General features: G+C 48.3%; 1 protein-coding gene across 1 annotated transcript in view; it reads right to left on the bottom strand.

Moving 5' to 3' along the window:
* DPF3 (double PHD fingers 3) overlaps nucleotides 1-19,127 on the bottom strand; it is a 256,417-nt gene that overhangs the window by 101,906 nt on the left and 135,384 nt on the right. Inside the window, exons 4-5 of the mRNA XM_060163749.1 lie at nucleotides 15,030-15,157; nucleotides 8,212-8,307 (exon numbers count right to left, since the gene is read on the bottom strand). Of these exons, the coding sequence (XP_060019732.1) occupies nucleotides 8,212-8,307; nucleotides 15,030-15,157 (224 nt within the window). The remainder of the gene's footprint in view (nucleotides 1-8,211; nucleotides 8,308-15,029; nucleotides 15,158-19,127) is intronic.

Raw genomic sequence — 19,127 nt, 5'->3', positions numbered from 1 at the left:
CAAAGCCTTGAGCAGTCAGAATTCCCATCCTCTACTGTTGCCCCTAGGATCTCTTCCTCCAACTCCTTAGCCAGCTTCGCTGAAACCACATGTGGGTGCCAACCCAGCTCCCCTCAGCTGCCCAGATAATGGGCGAATTAGAGCAAGTAGCGTACATGCAGCTATCACCCCAGACTCCTGTGTTCACACTCCCCTCCAGCTCAAGTCTCTCAAGAGGCAGCCAGGGCTTCCCTGGTGGCGCAGTGGTTAAGATTCCACCTGCCAACGCGGGGGACACAGTTCGAGCACTGGTCCGGGAAGATCCCACGTGCCTCGGAGCAGCTAAGCCCGTGAGCCACAACTACTGAGCCCGCATGCCTAGAGCCCATGCTCTGCAACAAGAGAAGCCACCGCAGTGAGAAGTCCAGGCACCGCAACGAAGAGTAGCCCCCACTCGCCGCAACTAGAGAAAGCCTGCGTGCAGCAACAAAGACCCAACACAGCCAAAAATAAAACAAATAAAATAAATTTTTTAAAAAGATGAGATAGACCAGAAAATGCTTTAAAAAAAAAAAAAGAGGCAGCCAGGCCTAGCATCGGGGCGTGAGCTCCCCTCCCCCCTGCTCAGCCTACTCCATAGGGCAAGCTTCTGCTGAGGCCCCCCTGTGTGGTCTGCCTCAGGGCTCCAGCCAGTGGCAAGAGCCCTTGACACCTCACACTCTCCTGGGGCTGGACTCTTGAGACCCCCACCCTGTGTGCATCTCCACCAGCATCATCCGGGGTGAGGGTGGGATGGGCTCTACCTCCAAGGATAGACAAGAGCAGCCAGAGAGGGAGCTGGCGGCTGGGCAGCCCCAGCTACAAGAACATGGCAAGGTTTATTTTTAGACCTTTGTAAGTCCCACACCGGTCACATGGGTAGCACCCTAGCCTCCTCCAGGTCATTCTCTGGTAATGAGTAGCAGTAAACTCCCAACCAAGGAAAGGGCCTGCTGGGGTCTTTGGGGACAGAGAAGAAGGTGCAGCAGATGAGAAATAAAACATGGCAACACCTGGTGTGCAGGGAAAATGGGGCAGTCCCAGGGGCCTGGTCCGGAAAAGTGACCCCCGAGGGGACTTCATGGTCAAAAGGCCTTGAGTTGCTCACACACACACACACACACACACACACACACACACACACACACACACAGTTTCCCTGGGGATGTCACAGTGGAAAGGCCTGTACCCCAGCCCTACGGGGCTCACACTCTCCCCAAACACACACCCTTCACAATCAACACCACCTGCCAAGCTACCAAGGCCACCACCTCCTCGGCTGTCTCTTTCCAAAACAAATTACAAAGTTCCACCTCCCTCCTTCCCTCCCCTCCAGGGCACTTCCCCTCCTAGCCTCCCTGCCCCCCACCCCTGCACACGCACCAGCCCACAGTCCCCTCCCCTCGCCCTCATTACTCAGAGTTGACCCCAAGAGGGAGCTGGGCGGCACTGGCAGTCACCCCGAGGCACTGACAGGCCTCCCCGCCTGCCCACGTTGAGGGTGGTCACCCTCAGCTGCCCGCGCCCCCCCCCAGCCCCCCTTGGAGAAGCCGGGGACAGCTTGACGTGTGCCGCCCGCAGCCCTGTCACAGGCGCCTGGGAGCAGGTGAAAGCAAGTCAAGCAGAATGACAGAGGCAACAGCAGACTCAGGGAGGAGGTTCTGGGAGACTAAAAATACCACCCAGGAGAAGAGGAGGAGAGCTGGAGCCGGGAGCAGCCAGCAGGAAGCGGGGGCCCTGCTGAGAGCCAGGGTTTAATTGCGCTCTGCAGGGCTGCTGGCAGGGTGGCTGCTGCTCCCGCTTTCTCCCTGCACCTCAGTTTCCCCAACTGCAAAATGGGGATTGTGGCTCTAGGGCATTGAGGGGACAGGCAAGGGACGCCTCCTGTGGTTGGAGCACACTTCTAGTCTCCTGGAATGTTTCAAGCTTGGAAACTCGGAATCCTACTTGTCTTGCTCAAATGTCACCTCCTCAGAGAAGCCCTCCTGACCAATGCATGTTCACTCATCCCCTCCATCGGTCTCTTACCCCTACCCTGCTTCATGTCATAGCACATAGCATTGTCTGACATTATATGTGTGTTGGTGTACTTGTTGGTTTTCCATCTCCCCCACATAAGGGTGGAAAACGTCTATTTGGGTGACCATTATACTTGGAACCTGGCACAGGGCCAGTCACCCAAGCAGCACTTAATAAATGTTTGCTGCATAAATGAATCAATCCACCAGTCGGCTGGTCAGTGAGTTAATCATCTTTGGTTCTTCTTCTTCATTCTCTGTATCCAAGTGCTATTGTGTCTTCCTTCAAAAGCCATCTTAGGCTTTGCATTTCCCTTCTATTCCACATCTTAATCCAGGAGCTCATCAATTAACCCCTGAACTGCTCAAAGAACCCGCCAGCTGGGGTTCTACCTCTGCGTTGCCCTACCCGATCCATCCTGCATGAGTCTCAGACCAATTAGACAAAAGGAGTGAAGGACGGGAGCCCATGGTCATCCATTCGTTCACTGCCATCCAAAGCCCACTGACATATCCACTGACGACCTAGTGCCAGTCCTACCAGGATCACCTCATGCTGATGCTACGTCCAAGTCTTTGTTTTGATTGATCCCGGTCACGGATCAGCCTCTACTCTGCCCATCCACATCTGCTCCATGCTTTAGCCTTGCTAACATGCCACACCTCCAAGAATCTTCCTCTTGCCACACTGAGGAGTGAAGCATCAGCTTTAAAGTCAGACAGACATAGGTTTAAACACTAGCATGTGTTTTCAGACAAGTTACTTCTCTAAGCATTAGTTTTCTCAGCTGTAAAATGGGCATAGCAACATCTTTATTGCAGAGTTGTAGTGCTAATAAGGGGGTGTGAAACCACAGGGGACAGAACTAGGTCTACAGGAAGTACTCAATAAATTATTTCCCCTCCTTGCCCAGTTGATTGCTCTTTCCTCTGAACTGTTATTGCATTTGATAAGTGCACGGTCAGAAGCCTGCTGCTTTCTGATTGTATCATGACTATTAGCATTTTCTCCTCAATTTAATTCCAAGGTCCTCGAGGGCAAAGATGGCACTTCGTACTTTATTATGAACCCGTGACATTTAGCACTACGCTGGGCACACGGCATCCAAAGCTCTTTCACATATATTAGCTCAGTTAATTCCTACAACACCATCTGAGTTTAACCAAGTAATATTATTCCCATTTGGCACTTGATGAAACAGGTTCTGAGAGGGTTCATGATTTGCCCATAGTCACAGAGCCACTAGAAGGCGGAGGCCCAGGTTTCCAGAATCTGTTACAGAAAACTTTGAAGCTGATGTCCAAAAGAAACCATCCTCCCTCTCTGAGAACTACTCACCCGACTCCACTCCTCCCCATTCCACCTCCCCATTCACACACTGGTGGGCCATGGCTGCCATGACTGCACCACACAGCCCTGCCCTACTGGACGCCGTTGATTGGCTGGCTCAGGAATAGACATGTGACCCAGGCTGGGCCAACCAGATTCTACCCCCAAGGTACTCAGAATTGGGAAACAGTGACTCTAGTTAGTACAGGTCACTTGGGGGACCCATAAATTCAGGAACTATGGGGCCACGTGCACAGAGAAGCAGGAGAGGCAATCCTGCAAGAGAAGAATAAAGGAAGGAGAAGTAGAGGCCAGAGCTGCTTGGGTTCCTTACTCTTTCCCAATCCTAAATCCCCGCCACCTTCTTGTCCTTCCTGAATCTTCAAAAATTGCTCAAATATGGGACAATGGCTCAGCAGCTTTTCAAATACTTCCCACTTTTGCTTAAGCTTAAGTTGAGTTTCCTACAACTAGAAGACTCTCAACTCGGACAGGCTCAGTCCCGAGCAGAGAGCTAGTCGCTCTATATCTGTTGTTCTCAAATAGTGGTCAAGGGATCCTTGGAGGTCCCTGAGACCCTTTAAGGGAGTCTCCAGTGTCAAAACTATTTTTGTAATAGTACTAAAATGTCATTTGAAAGTTTTCACTCTCACAAGTGCACAGTGGAGTTTTCTAGCGGCTACACGACACAATGATGTCATCACTCTGTGTGCACGTGTATTCTTAAATTTAACATTTTTCCTGTTTTGATTTCTAATATGGGAAGTATCACTAGTTATAACCCACCAGAACAATAGCTTTTGGGGCTCTCAGTAATTTGTAAGTAAAGAATCCCTGAGACCAAAAAAAATTGAGAACCACTGCTCTACACTCTTGCCATCTAAAGTGAGGTGCTCAGACCAGCAGCACTGCCATCTCCTGGGATCTTGTTAACCAAGCAAGATCTCAGTCCCCACCCACCAAACCTACTGCATCAGAATTTGCAGTTGAACAAGATCACCAGGTGCTTTGTATGCACATTAAAGTTTGAAAGTACTGGACTACACCACAGTGCATCATAAACACTTACTGATTGGTAATACTCACATGGATGACTCACAGGAATTCCATGAACTTTAAAGAGCTTTGATTTGTTGGGCTAAAGTGACCACAGATACAATTATTCATTGTTGGGCCTCAGTTTCTCTCACCCCTCAGGGAATCTCCATTGTCAAGGTTCTGAGATTTGTTCCCTTTGCTTGCACCCTCCTAATAATATCTAGCCTTTATTAAGCACTCAAAATTGGCTGTGTACTATTACCCCAATTTTAATGATGAGGAAACTGAGACCCAGCCTACTTATTCAATTTGGTCAGGGTCACAGAGGTTACCTGAACCACCCAAAGTCTAGTAAGTGGTAGAGCTGGGATTTGAACTCACGGTTCAAACAAAGCAGAGACTGTTCTTGTCATCACTACCTTAGCCCTGACTTCCTCAATGAGCACACAGAGCACCTGGGAGTCCTGTTAAACTGCAGACTCTAATTCAGCCCACCTAGGGTGGAGTCTGGGGGGGATCTGCATTTCTAACAAGCTCCCAGGTGACACTGATGCTGCGGCCTAAGGGCCGCATACTGAGATGTACAGCCTCAGCCTCAGACCTCAGTCCCGACAACAGAAACGGAGTGACTGTCCTCCAGGAGCCAGTGGCAGCTTGAATACACCTTAAAGGGTAGCTTCCTTGAGCCTGTGGGTTAAGCAGCTCCATACCTTATTCCAGCACAGGTAGGCTCACCTGCACTTTCCAGGTCCTCCCACGGCTCCCACCATGGATGTCTACAATGTCACTGCACAATGGAGAGCCGTTTGACTGCCCCTTAGCCAGCCTCGGGTGGGCCCAGAGCTAGTCTAGGCCCCATCCAGCCCCCTCGCTGTGTTCAGGCCTTTGCTCAACTCCCATAAATCTGAAATATGACTTTCTGTTCTTTTTCCATCATTCAATCATTCATTCAACAAAATAGTCAGTGGTCACATGCTGGGCACTGGGCCACATGTGACCCAGTAGAAAAAGCACAGACCTGTGTTCAAGTCCTAGCTTCTTCCTTACTAGGTTGGATGTCCTTGAACAAGTTCCTTAACCTCTCTAGGAGTAATAATACCCACGTATGGGAATGAAAGAAGCAGTGCTGTCCAAGAGAAATATAATGGGGGTCACGTGTCATTTTAAATTTTCCAGTAGCCACGTTTTTAAAAAAGAGTAAAAACAGAAACAGATGCAATTAATTTTAGTAATACATTTTATTTAATCCAATCTATCCAAAGTATTACCATTTCAATATGTCATCAGTATAAAAATATTAATGAAGTGTTCACCGTTCTTTTCCTACTATATCTTTGAAATATGGTGAATATTTTACACCTACACCACATTTCAATTTGAATTAGCAACATGTCAAGTGCTTGGTAGCCACCCACATGTGGCCAGTGGCTGCTGTAAAGAACAGTGCAGAAATAGAGAATGCAGTATAAAGGACCTATCGTCACTATCGACATCGTGTTTATGATATCGCTATCGACCTGTTGTGTTTATGATGCACTGTGGTGTAGTCCAGTAACGTAGCTCTTATTGTGAAGAGCTCATCACACTGCCTGATGTATAGGAAGTATACAGTAAGTACAAATGGCTGTTGCTGCTGCTTCTGCCGGTGTTCTTACAGAGAAGACACCCAATTCGTATTTGCCAACTACAAGTTCAACGCCTAGATTTCACTTGGGAGTGGAGAAGATGTAAAGACGACCATTCTCCATCACCTACTCGAGTAAGTTTGGTTTGGGCTGAGACAAGGGTTGGAAGCAGGCCTGGAGGTACACAGCAACTGGAGTTCACAAAAGGCCCAGGAACTCCACATTCTAAAGCCTCCTTTAGAATGGAGTAAGATATCCATTATTTTGTAACCTCCCAAGAAGGCATGGGTCCAGGCAAGTTCATCAGGGGCCACTAAGATGATTAGGTGAAAAGGTGATGGGGCACTTTCTAAGGAGAGATCTGGCTGACAACACCCAAATCCACTGATCATTTTTACCACCACTGAAAGCAGAACGAGTGGACAGCATACACCTCCAGATGTGAAGCAATAAGAAGCACACCTCACACCTAAGAGAGAGTCTAGCCTGACCAAAAAATACTTACACACACGCACAACTATCCCGAATCTAATCAGTCTCTCATCAGACCACCGGTTTTCAGGAGATAAAGAGGACTGAGGGACACGTTAAACACCACCAGTCTGCCACATCTAGAATATGAGAAATTCCACAAGACCAACCAGCCAAGTTCTTCAACAAATAAATGGCATGGAGAAAAAAAAAATATGTATGTGGTAGGGAGTAGCAAGGAAGAAGAATGTTATAGAATACAAGAGACCTAAGTTTCAAACAAACCAACTATAAAAAGGCATTTTTGAGAAAATCAGGGGGAAAGGATCAGGGACTGGATAGTAGATGTTAGAATCGTTATTTTTATTGGGTATGATAATGATACCTGTTAGAGATATACATTGAGGTATGTACGGGTTAAATGAAAAAATGTCTAGGGGCTTGCATTCAAATATTCCGCACACACACACAAACCCCACAAACATACAAACCAACCAAAAGTGAGAGTAAAGAAAAGATTAAACAAGAGTGTCAAAACATTGATCGTGGCTGAAGCTGAGTTGTGACTCTATAAGGTGTGCAGCATCAGAGGACCACCCTGTCCGGACTGAGAAATTCCAGCTCCTGTCCAAGTCGGAGCATCTCAGCTCAGCATGGGCACTGCTAGGCCCCTTGCACCAGTCACCTAGGAACTTGCTTATAATACAGCTCTCCAGGCCCTACCCCAGACTTCCTAAATCAGAACTCCCGGGAGTGGGTCCTGCAAATTTGCGTTTCGATAGGCTCTTGTGGTGTTTCTGATGTGTACTCAGACGCAAGAACCACGGGAAGAGAGGCTTGCCATAATTCTCACTGGACCCAAGCTCAGAGGGCATCCAGGACTAGCCCCTAATCCACAGGAGGGGTAAGCATCCCGCCTAGAGCCTGAAGGAGCCAGACAGGCCTCAGAGAGTTAATTCTCCAGATGGGAAGCAGCAGTTCATCCCCGCAGGTCCCGCTGCATCTGGCTATTGTCAGATACTCCTGCAGAGCCCTGAAGGTAATCCCAGAAAACCCCTCTGGGCTTGAACATGAGGACTCTGGAGGACCACCCCGAATGCCAGAGAGCACCGCTCAGGTTTCGCTCCCTCCCCTTAAGAGTCACCCTCATATTTTTATTCCTTCCACCACGGATTTCCCCTCTGCCATTCCCCAGGCTTCTGGCCTTTTCTTGTCACATTCCAGGCCCACACGCCTCCAAAGCCCCCGCCACACTGGCTTGGGAACCATCAGCTGCGGCCCCCATGCTTTCCCAGTTTGCTCCCACTCTCTGCCTAGTGAAACGTACCCCAAAGCAGGTGTCCTGACCCTGTCATTCTGGGGCAGCCCCAGGGACAGGACACTTTCCGCCTTATTCTATGACTGAGGAATGGGGACAGCGGTCACATTCCCCTCATCCTCCACCTTCACCCACACCTCAACCTCCACCTTCCCCAGACCCTCACCATCCCCTCGGGGCACCGTCTGCCTCTTCTCTCCCTCTTGCCAGCTCTAAACTCTTGCAGGCTATCACCTGAGAACCAGAATTCTTCTGGAGGTTTCCTCTCTGGGTGTCCTGCAAGGAAGACCATGGATACACCCTCTATCTAGCTGCAGTGGGATTTTGAATCTAGGGACCAGTTGTTTGCCAGGCCCCGGCCTCCCTGATCTCTTTCCTCCCTTCACGGCTTACCCGTCCTCTGGTCCGATTCTTCCGCTTGGGAATATCTTCTTCTAAATCCTCTTCTTCATTTCCTTCTTCTACATTTTCATCATTTTCCAAAACCCTCTGAAATGACAAGAAAATAGAAGCGTTGAGAAATAAAATGCAAAGGAGAAAACCATCAGAGGGTAATTCGGAGGGTGTTCTGTTTTGGTGTGTTTTTTTTAACACAGTGAAGATGCTTCCATGGCTTGGGAAGCTAGGCCTCCAAAATGCTGGCCAGGAACTGGAGCTCTTGGCGGTACCAACTCTCTCTCCTGGGACCCGTCCAGCCAACTCCTCCTAGAACACCGACTTTTTCAACTCTTTTTGCCCAAGAAATGTTTTCTAAAAAGAGAATACTCTGGTAGGGGTACCCTTCTATGTGGGCCCAAGATGTCTGGTCAAAACTTACTTTCATGTAATTTTCCTTTTGTTCCTAAAGGGCCACCTCAAATATATGAAAATATGTTTCTCCTTTCCCTGGCATTCTGGAATCTTGCCCTGTTTGATGAAAGCAAGTAACTTCCTGTCCATCTGAACAGAATTTGACATGAATGTGTTATTCATAATCTTCCATTGTTATTTTTTTAAGAGTAATGGATTTTCGTTACAGCACATTACTTGTAATGGAGCTTAAAGATCATAACTTTAATTTTCTCTCTCCAACAGCCCCGTGAGTCACACTGCAGCAGAGAATCCAATTTCCATTTTACAGGTAAATAAACTGAGGCTGAAAATAGTTTTGACTGCTCAAGATCAGATAGCAGAATCCATGACCAAAGCAAGGTCAGGTTCATCAGCTCAGAGTTTCCCATTTCTCTCTCAGCCCTTGTGTCTGAGAATTCCACGGCATATCGCAGTACTTCCTATAGGACCTGAGCACCTCACTTGCTTTGGCGTAGGGGAGGAAAGGGGAGGTAAGGTGCGTATCTCTAGGTTTAAGGGAGGGATAAGAGACTGTGGCAGAGGACCCAGCCCCCCAGAGTAGAAGTGGGATAAGGGGAAGGGGAGCCCATGGATTCCATGTCAGGAGCCCTGGGGGCTTCTTTATAAGCTCACTGTGTGACCTTGGGTGAGTCATCATCGCTTTGTGCCTCAGTTTCCCCAATTATAAAATAGGAACTCATTCATTCAATCAACAAACATTTGTCTAAGGCTGACTACATGGCAGGTACTGTGCTAGATAAGCCAAAAAATGGCTACAGTCCTGGCCCCAAGTGGACTCTACAGTCTAATGAAGGAAGGACAGATTCAATCAACATACATAACCATATAATTACAACTGCTATGAAAACAGTGACAGGCAAGTTCAAGGTGCTATGAGAGGTTGTTAGAAGGGACCTTTCCTAATCTGAGGTCAGGTAAGGCTTACCTGTGGAAGTGAACTAAGGAAGTTTAGATGTAAAGGATGGACAGAGACTAACCTTGGGAACAGGGACCAAAGGGAGGAGAGGAGGGAAAGTATTCTACTCAAAGGCAACAGCATGAGCAAACTCCCTGAAGCAGGGAGGGGAATATGGCTTGTCCAGAGAGCATGAAGAGGCCAATGTGACCAGAGCTCAGTGGCTCAGGAAGAGACTGGCCTAAGATGAAGCTAGAAAGGTGGGTGGGCACCAAGTTATACAGGACAACAGCATCCACCTATCCTTGCGGTAATAGTGTGACAATCACACGAGCTATGAAAAGACTTAGAAAGTGGGACTTCCCTCGTGGCGCAGTAGTTAAGAATCCGCCTGCCAATGCAGGGGACATGAGCCCTGGTCCGGGAAGATCCCACATGCCACAGAGCAACTAAGCCTGTGCGCCACAACTACTAAGCCTGCGCTCTAGAGCCCACGAGCCACAACTACTGAGCCCACGTGCCACAGCTACTGAAGCCCGTGCGCCTACAGCCTGTGCTCTGCAAAAAGAAAAGCCACTGCAATGATAAGCCCGCACCCTGCAACAAAGAGTAGCCCCTGCTCACAGCAACTAGAGAAAGCCCATGCACAACAATGAAGACCCAACACAGACAAAAAATAAAAATTAATAAAATTGAAAAAGAAAAACCATTCATGCTGCTAAATAATTTTTTTAAAAAAGACTTAGAAAGCAGCATGCATGGTACTGACTTCTGGTATCACCATCACGGTTCCAGTTGCCTCCTGGACAATGCCCTGGGCCTGTCCTCAAAGCAGGAAGCCCAGGGGTGAGTTTCCAGTGACCTTCTCCCATTGCCTTCTTGTCAGAGAGTTCCATTCCCATCGCAGGGATCAGGATATTGCTAATCGCCAAATCCTCCCAAAGAACTCAAAATAGGTCTAGTAAATTCTTCTCTGGCTTCTCTACCAGGTTTATATGGGAAGCCATCAGCTGATAGCGCTTAGGCTCTCTGGGTCAACCTTCGCCACCTAACAGAGAAGCAACGGCATCTGCCAGACACAACCTCTGGCCCACAGCTAGGAAACGCTGGCCCGGGTCCACAGCAAGTGTCCTAGCCTTCCTGCGCCTTGGCTTCCTGAACCGTAGGGGGGAACACTAGTGAGACAATGACAAGTCAGATGCTCTGCTGCCTTTGGTGAAAAGATGTAGCATAAATACAAGGTGTCGTTCTTACGACAACTGTTGCTGTTTGTGTAGCCATCTTGCAAACTCTCTGGGTGTTGAAGTCATTTAATCATGGTAAGTTCCAAGTGCCTCGAATTTACAGATCATTGCCTCTGGCATCTCAGTGCAGTTCTGATGCCACTCTCATTTTTTATTATGAAGGTATTTAGTACCCGCAGTATGGACTCTGGGTTGGAAGGTGAAAGCTGGTAAAGGTAGCTGCACTAGTCCCTAGATGTGCCGCACAGCTTCAACATCCTGGAGAAAACCGACTTCTCCCTCCCTCTTCTCACTGTCTTCCCTGTGTCTCTAGAACCTCTGGTCCGAGCCCCAGGCCTCACACGTGACAGCAGCATTTCCTGTGTCTCTGCATTTCCTGTGTTTCTGCATTTCCTGCGACGTGGCCCTGACACCAGAAGCCTCTCTACACAACTTGGGAGAAGCCAGGAGTTCCTAACAAACAAAGCCCGTATTCAGGGCTCAGGAAGCAGAGGGAGCATCCTGTATTAGGAATGAAGGGCAGGGGTGTCCAACTAGAGATGCAGCTCATCCCCCGTGACACACTTGCATTCCCTGTCCAAGGACATTATCTGGAAAATAAACACATTTTAAAACAACTTTGCTCCCTGTTACTCTAACCAGTCTTTACGGTGATGATAATGATCATTTGTGGTTGTGCTTTTTTAAAAAAGAAGGAATTCCTCTTTTTTTTTTTTTTTAATTGTGTGTGTATCAGAGGAATTCCTCTTTAAAGATACCATTATCTCCAGCTGGAAGAGTGCAAAATTCTGCTATTTCCCTCCTTGCACTGCTGGCCCTGCATCCAGTCTCCTTTCCATGCAGCATCCACAGGGGTCTTAAGGAAACACAAATTCACTGCCCTGGTTAAAATCCTCCAAATGGCTTCCTTTTTCACGTCCCATGAATCCAAGAGCCTCCTGCAGGTCTGGCCCTGCCCACCTCTCCAAGTGCCTCCCCGGCCCTTCTCTCCCTGGCACCCTGCTCCAGCCACACCAGCCTCTGTTCTTTGCACACAACGAGCTCAGAACTATCGCGATGCCTTCAAGAGCACTGTTCCTCTGCCCAGAAAGCCCTTCCCAGGTTCCTCACTTTACTGGCTCCTTCTCATCTCACAGGACCGGGGTATAGCCCTTGTCTCCCCTAGGATGCTACCTAGAATCCGTCCCTCCTCTTATGCTGAGCCTTCACACTCTGTTCTTTTCATGGCATTTATCCTGAAATGCAGTTACTTTACTTGTTTGTTTACTTGCTTTCTGTCTGTATGTCATGCTACAAAATAAGTATGAGCAGAGGGGACAGGTCTCTCTTGGTTTCCCTGTTACCCCAGAGCCCAGCACAATGCCTGCTCAGAGGAGGCACTCAATAAACTTTGATGGAATGAATGGAAAAATGAACAAAACAGTCCATTTGTTACATGTGCACTTTATTTTAATAATCAAAGCCAATAAAAACATGTAAACTCTTCTGGCTTTTGGTCCTGGTTTCAGTTCTTAGCACAGCAGGTCGTAGGCCCATGCTTTGCATATAGTAGACATTCTGGTTACATCGGGGAGGATGGTGATGATGATGATTCGACAATGACGACCCGTATACTGGCCCAATGCTGCCTGAGAAGGACTCGAACCCACTGCCCGCTCGAAAAGGAAAGGGCTGCCTCTCTCTAGAGCATCAAGGCTTCTGGGCAATGGTTCTGTCCCACTCATTGACTCGGTCAAATTACCCCAACTGAGCAAAAATACTCTTAACAGGCAATACAGATGGGACAGACGGTGACTTCAAAGATCTAAAAGTCCAAAAATGGGGGATAATACATGAATAGCAAAAAAAAAAAAAAAAAAAAAAGAAGAAGAAGAAAAAGAAAGTACTAGGTGCCCTAAATGCCAGCGGTAAAAAGAGAACTAGGGGGTGGGGGGTGATCAAGAAAGGCTTCATGGGGAAGGTGGTATCAGGGCTGAGCCTAATAGGTGGGTGGAATTTGTACACGTGGTGATGGAAGAAAAGGCATGCCAGATAAAGGGCACAGCATGACCAGAGGCACGGAGGGAAGGAGGCTGGAGAACAGAGGGAGTAAAGGAATCGTGGGAAATAAGCCTGAAAACTAGGTTAGGAGCGGAGAGAGGAGGCCCAAGAAGATCACACTCATCACTTTAGATTCATTTAGCGAGAAACAAAAGTGTTTTAGCCAAGTTTTTTAAACAAGGGCATGGCACAAGCAGCATTGTGTTTTGGGATGAAAGGTCAGCTATCAAAGTCGGACATGATGGAGAGGGGACAGACTGGAGACGGGCAACTCACAGGAATCTGTTCACTCGTGCATCCACGCAATAAATGTTTACTGTGCACCTACTATGTGCAGGCACTGTTTAGGTCTTGAGATACAAAGGGGTGCAAGCAAGAGAGACAAAGATTCCTGCCCTTGAGGAGTTTACATCCTACTAGAAGAAAACAGAAAATAAACAATAGCATCATAAATCAGTAAATTATAAAGTATGTTAGATGCTGGTAAAACCTATGGGGAAAAAGAAAAAGAAAAGGAAAGCAGAGTAAGAGAATCGGGAGTGCTGCGGGGCAGAGAGGGCACAGGATGTGGTATTACATTCAGTGGTCAGGGTAAACTTCACAGAGAAGAAGAGACAGGAACCAAAACTTGGAAGAAGGTGAGGGTGAGAGCCCAGCATATGGGGAGAGGGCCGTGAGGCAGAGGAAGCAGCCAGAGCACAGCCGGAGGTGAAGCGCACCTGGTGTGTACGTGAGTAGCCGAGGGTCGGTGCGCCTGGAGCTGAGTCAGCCAGGAAGAGAGGAAGCAGCGAGTCAGAGAGAGGGGAGAGGGCCGCGGCTTCTTCTCGGGAGAACAGGGGCCAGTGCAGGGTTTGAGCTCCCTCTCAGCCATGAGCAGGGGACTACTTAGAAAGCAACTGCAACCGTTCAGACAGGAGATGTGAGTGCCTCGGACCAGGGCAGCAGCGGTGGATGTGGTGAGAAGGGGCCACGCTCTGGATTTGTGTTGAGGGCACAGTGGACAGGATTCCTGATGAATGGATACTGGGTGTGAGAGAAAGACAGGGGTCGAAGACAACTCCAAAGTGTGTCAGACATATAAAGGTTTCAGTCAATAAGGATCTTTACTAGGGCTGTAGGTCTGACAAGTAGAGGAGGGAACAAATATAAGCCATGTTGTGACAACCAAACGGAAAAGACTGGACCATTCATCTGAATGCAGGAATGGCAGAGAAGGAGGCCACGTTCACTGACTCATTCAACACCTTTATTGAGACCAGACTCTGCTGAGCACATGCAAGGCCCCGAGGGTACAACAGTGAACACGAAGGCACGGTCTCTGACTCGACGGAACCCACACACTGTGGTACTGACGAAGCAAACCAAACATTTTACTGGTAGTCATTTAATTACAATGTTGATAAATTAATATGCAAATATTAGATTGGATATAAAATTAATAAATATGTAATCGTATAACATGTATAACATAAAATATATAATTTTAATATAAAGTATTAATGTAATTTAATAATTTCATTATGTTTAATTATTAAAAACTATTTCATATTTGTATTCATTAATATTACGAGCTTCTGTGCCAACCATTGGAGTCAACAATGGGGGCTCAAGACACATAAATAAGACACCATCAGAGCACACCATTGTAATCCTGCGTGGTGACCCTGCGTGGTGGCAGCCTTAGCCATGCTGTGCACAGAGGGTGGTGAACACATGGGGATGGAAGCCACCAACCTGCCTGGGGGATGACTTCTAAACTGGCCTTGAAGGACAGGTGGGTGGTGCTGGGGAAGGACAAGACAGCCGGTGAACTAGAGCTGATGAGGGTGTGTGAGGCAGGGGTGCGGTGGGGATCCCTGCGGGGCTGGCGGCCCCAGACAACCGAGCTTTCCAAGCCTGGGCTGTGGCTGCTGGCTCCCGGGGGCGGGAAAGAGGATGTGGTCAGTTTCACTCACCACTGTGTCCCCAGGACCTCGCACGGTGCCTGGCGCACAGTAGGCTCCAAAACTACGTTTTGAGTGGACTAACAGGGAGACCAAGGCCAGCTTCCCAGTTGTGGTGGGAAGTTGAGACGCAGCCCTGGCCCTTGAGAGAATGACCAGAGCTGGGGCTGGAGTTCCGGAAGCACGACAGTGATGCTTGGGGGCCACCCCCAACCCGTCCCGCAAGCACAGAAATACCTGTATTTCCTGGATGTTTTCCTCCTCCCTGGTGTCCACCTTCTTCTCGATCCCCTCGCCACGGAGCAAGGCTTCCAGGGTGGTGCTTTCTGAGGTGAACCCATCTTTCTTCAGAGGCAGCTCCACTTCTGAAAAACAAGGACAGAAAAGCAGTGTCAGGCCACTGGAAACAGGAGAGACAGGAGGGACAGGAAGGGTGGCCCTTGGGGGCATGCAGGAACCGCAGCCCCCGGCAAGGATTCAAGATGCCTGCGATCTCTCCTCCGGGACGAACAGGAACACTGGAGTTCAGCGTTTCCATCTCCAGTTCACAGTCCCAGAGCCAGAGCCCAGCCCTGCCTGCTCCCTCAGAGACGGCGGAGACAGGGCAGAAGGGGCGCCAGAAGCACACGGGGTCAGACGGCCTGCGTCTCTGTCCTGCTTCTGCCACCCTCCGGCTCCGTGACTTTGGGCGAGGCGCTCAAGGATCCCCGAGCCCTTTTGCACATCTACAAAGTGAGGGCGACAATGCCTAGCACCCCACCAGGCCATTTTGTGGAGCATAAATGTGTTCCTTTACATTCAAGCGCTTTGAAAACTCTAAAGCAGTGCACCAATGTCGGCCTCAAGTTTTATTATCTTCTCCCTCTATGCCAACTCTTGTCTGCCAACTCCGTGACCTCCCCCCGGCCATGCTGGCTGCCCAGCTCCAGTCTGCTCCATGAAAAGCTATTTCAACCTCAGAGAGGCTGTTCTTATCAACTCACCAGGGAAGTAAAGGCCTCTGAAGCCCAGTGAAGAAAAAGAGCGAGAGCAGATGCCTAACGGGCCCCTGATCGGCAGCTGGGAGCTGCAGTGCCCGCACACTGGGGCGTCTGTTCTGAAGACATCAGAGTCTGATTGGCTTCGTGGGGCTTGAGATCATGGGGCCACCTGAGCAGTGGCAGCCAGTGCCGGCCCTGCCCATGAGAGAAATCGGAGAGAGAAACTGAACCCCTTTCTCAAGAATTCTTCAACTCCTAACCCAAAGGAGGGTGGTTGAGGGTTTCTTGGTTTGTTTGGGGGTATTTTTTTTTTCTGTTTTTTTCATTAAAAACAGAAACCTCATGTACAGGCGATCATACTCAGATTTACTACAAAATATTCCTCCAACCTCTCCCCGGACCCTGCATTTCATATCCCCTGCGATTAGATGCGTAGTCCCTACCGTGTATCAGGTAAGATGGGTGCAAGACCATGAGGGGGTGGTGCCGGAGCAAACGGTCAGGGGAACGAATGGCCCATCTGTATGGAGTTTACAGAGGTGTGGACAGGAATTAGGGGACAAGGAATGGGGAAGCACCAGGGCAGTTAACAGTGGGGGGTCATGAGCCCTGCTATCCCTGGGGGATAGAAAGAGTGTGTTTGCAAGACCTGGAGAGAGCCATGGAGAGCTCTCGGGCCAGAGAACCCGGGTACAACACACCCAACCTCTCTCTCCTTGCCCTGTCTTCCTGCTTTGCCCTCCCACTGGCCAAGCTCAACCAGAAGCCAGAGGGTAAGGGAGCCTCACTGATACAGCCATTGAGGTCAGCTTCCTGGGGCACAGGGCAGCATAAAGAAGGGCAAAAGGCTGTTCTGGGGGAACAGACAGAAATAACAAGCACAACCAACCCACGTTCCACTGGCCTTTATTCAAATGGAGCTCCACATTCCCCTTCTATCTCCTCCACCAGAGCCAGATGCAGGCTGGCCAGCCCATAAGAAAGGGTGCTCAGGCAGCCCATTAAAACTGAAGAAACTCACACCCATGCATGACCAGCCCCCAGGAGATGATGGTGGGAAGGAGAAACAGTATCTAAAGTCCCTTGAAAGACAAGGTCTTTGGGATTTTCTTACCAAAAGAGGCAAGCAGAGGATCCACCTCCATCAAGAAGTACTACCCCCAAATCAACCACCTCTGAAACTCATTCACCCACTTATTCATTCAACAAATATTTACTGAGCACCTGCTATGTGATGACCACCATGTTAGAACTAGGTACATAGTAGGTGAACCAAATAGCGACCAACCCGGCTTTAGATGGTTGACAATCTAAAGAGACAGAATTGGGAGATTGGGATGGACATATATACACTAATATGTATAAAGTGGATAGCTAATAAGAACCTGCTGTATAAAAAATAAATTAAATAAAATTTTAAAACAATAGACATTAAATGCTAAGTAAAAATAAATATGCACTTACAAAATGTCATAAGTGCTACAGAGAAAAGCAACAGGGTGAAATGTGAAGAAAGAATACAGTGTGTGTGGGGGGGGTGTCTACTTTAGATCGGGGGTCAAGGAAGGGCTGTGTGGTGAAGTTACATCACACAGAAAAATAGCCAACTGTCTGCTTTGGTGAGTTCAGAGTGTGCAGCTCCAGAGCCTGCTCCAATGACATATTAGTCTTTCTCCCAAGTCACAAAAGGCTTCCAAATGATTAATCTAAAACAATTAAAATATGTTGCCTCATGTCCTGTCCTCAGCCAAAAGAGAACAGCTGTTCACCATCCCTCAGATTTATAATCATCATATATATATTTTTATTTATGAAGTTCATATTTTAGTATCCCCCTTAGCCTTCTCAACACTAAATAAATCCTATTTCCAGAATTGCACAGTATTTTAGAGCTGAAAAGGCCTTACAAATCATCTGCTTTAATCATCTCACTTTCTTTTTCTTATTTTTTTATTTTTTTATTTTGGCCTCACCCTGCAGCATGTGGAATCTTAGTTCCCCAACCAGGGATCGAACCCTTGCCCCCTGCATTGGGAACATGGAGTCTTAACCACTGGACCACCAGGGAAGTCCTATCATCTCATTTCATAAATGAGTCACCTGAGGCTCAGAAAAGTTAAGTAACTTCACTGAAAGCCACACAGCAGGACAAGAATGCAGCCAAAGGATCTTCTTTCCTAGACACGGTTAAGATCGTGACAAGAGCCCCACTCATTGTATTCTTATTAGAAGTTTGCAGGCTAAGGCTGAGTCCCAACAAGCACTGATACGTTTGTGTACACGCGGAGTGCCTGGCACATAGGAAACATTCAAAATGTGTCAGCTGTTATTGCTACGTATCACTTAATCCCCACCGCCGCCCAAGTGCTGAGCACAGTTATCATCCCATTTCACAGATGAGGATGCTGCAGCTTAGGGAGGCTTAAACTTGCTCAGTATCAGACACCTGGTAAGGGGCAAAGTCCAGCCTTGATCCCAACCTGCCTCAGAACCCATTCACCTAATCTCTACGCTATACGGACTTCACCTTGCCTCGATCTGGTCCTTCCCTGAAAAGTCGTTTCCCAAACCTTTGTGCATGTTCACTGCCCTCCTAGACCACCTCCACAGTTTTCGTATTTCGAGATAAAAGGCAGACCTTTGCTGAGGCTGAGGGCAGGTCTGTGTCAAGGTACTGGGCTCTGTTCTATGCCAACATCCCCATGGGGTGTTCACTCCGCACAACGGTACTGAGCTGTCCATCGCTGGTAAACTCCCTCATGCTGTTCGCCCTACTGCTTCTTCTTCCTCCCCTGCTAACCATTCCTCCATCCTGCTTTCCCATCATTCAGTCTACCCTGTTGGTCCTCTGGTCCTCTGATCCTCTGAGATGGGCACAGGGTCAGAAGCACGAGGGGGAAGAGAAGCAAAATGGGAAGAGTGAAATGGGCTCTCCTACACTCGAAGAGCTAGAAGGGACCCCCAACAGCATCTGGAGTCCAATCACTTAACGAGGAAAGTAGAGCACAGAAAGACACAGAGACTTTCCCAGGGTCACAGAGAAATTTAGTGGCATTATCCTTGCCTAATTACCAAAATATTTAATTGGCTCATAGAAGTTCTGCTTTCAGAAACTCCTGGAGTCAAACCCTGGCCTTGCCATGTATTAGCCAAGGGACCACGGGCTGGTTACCTAAACCTCTAAGTCTGTTTCCTTATATGTTAAATGGGGATGATCGTCGTATCTATTTCATAGTGTTGGTGTGAGAATTAAACATGGTACTACACTGCATAAAGAAACTCTGAAAAGATTCCCACAAAAACTAGTGTGAGAAACAGAGTGGAAAAGGAGGCTTACCAATTTTGGCTTTGCTTT

This window comes from Lagenorhynchus albirostris, chromosome 1, assembly GCF_949774975.1.
Source record: "Lagenorhynchus albirostris chromosome 1, mLagAlb1.1, whole genome shotgun sequence".
NCBI lineage: Eukaryota > Metazoa > Chordata > Mammalia > Artiodactyla > Delphinidae > Lagenorhynchus > Lagenorhynchus albirostris.
Note: the sequence above shows the minus strand (reverse complement) of the source record. Positions and strands in the feature narration are given on the sequence as shown.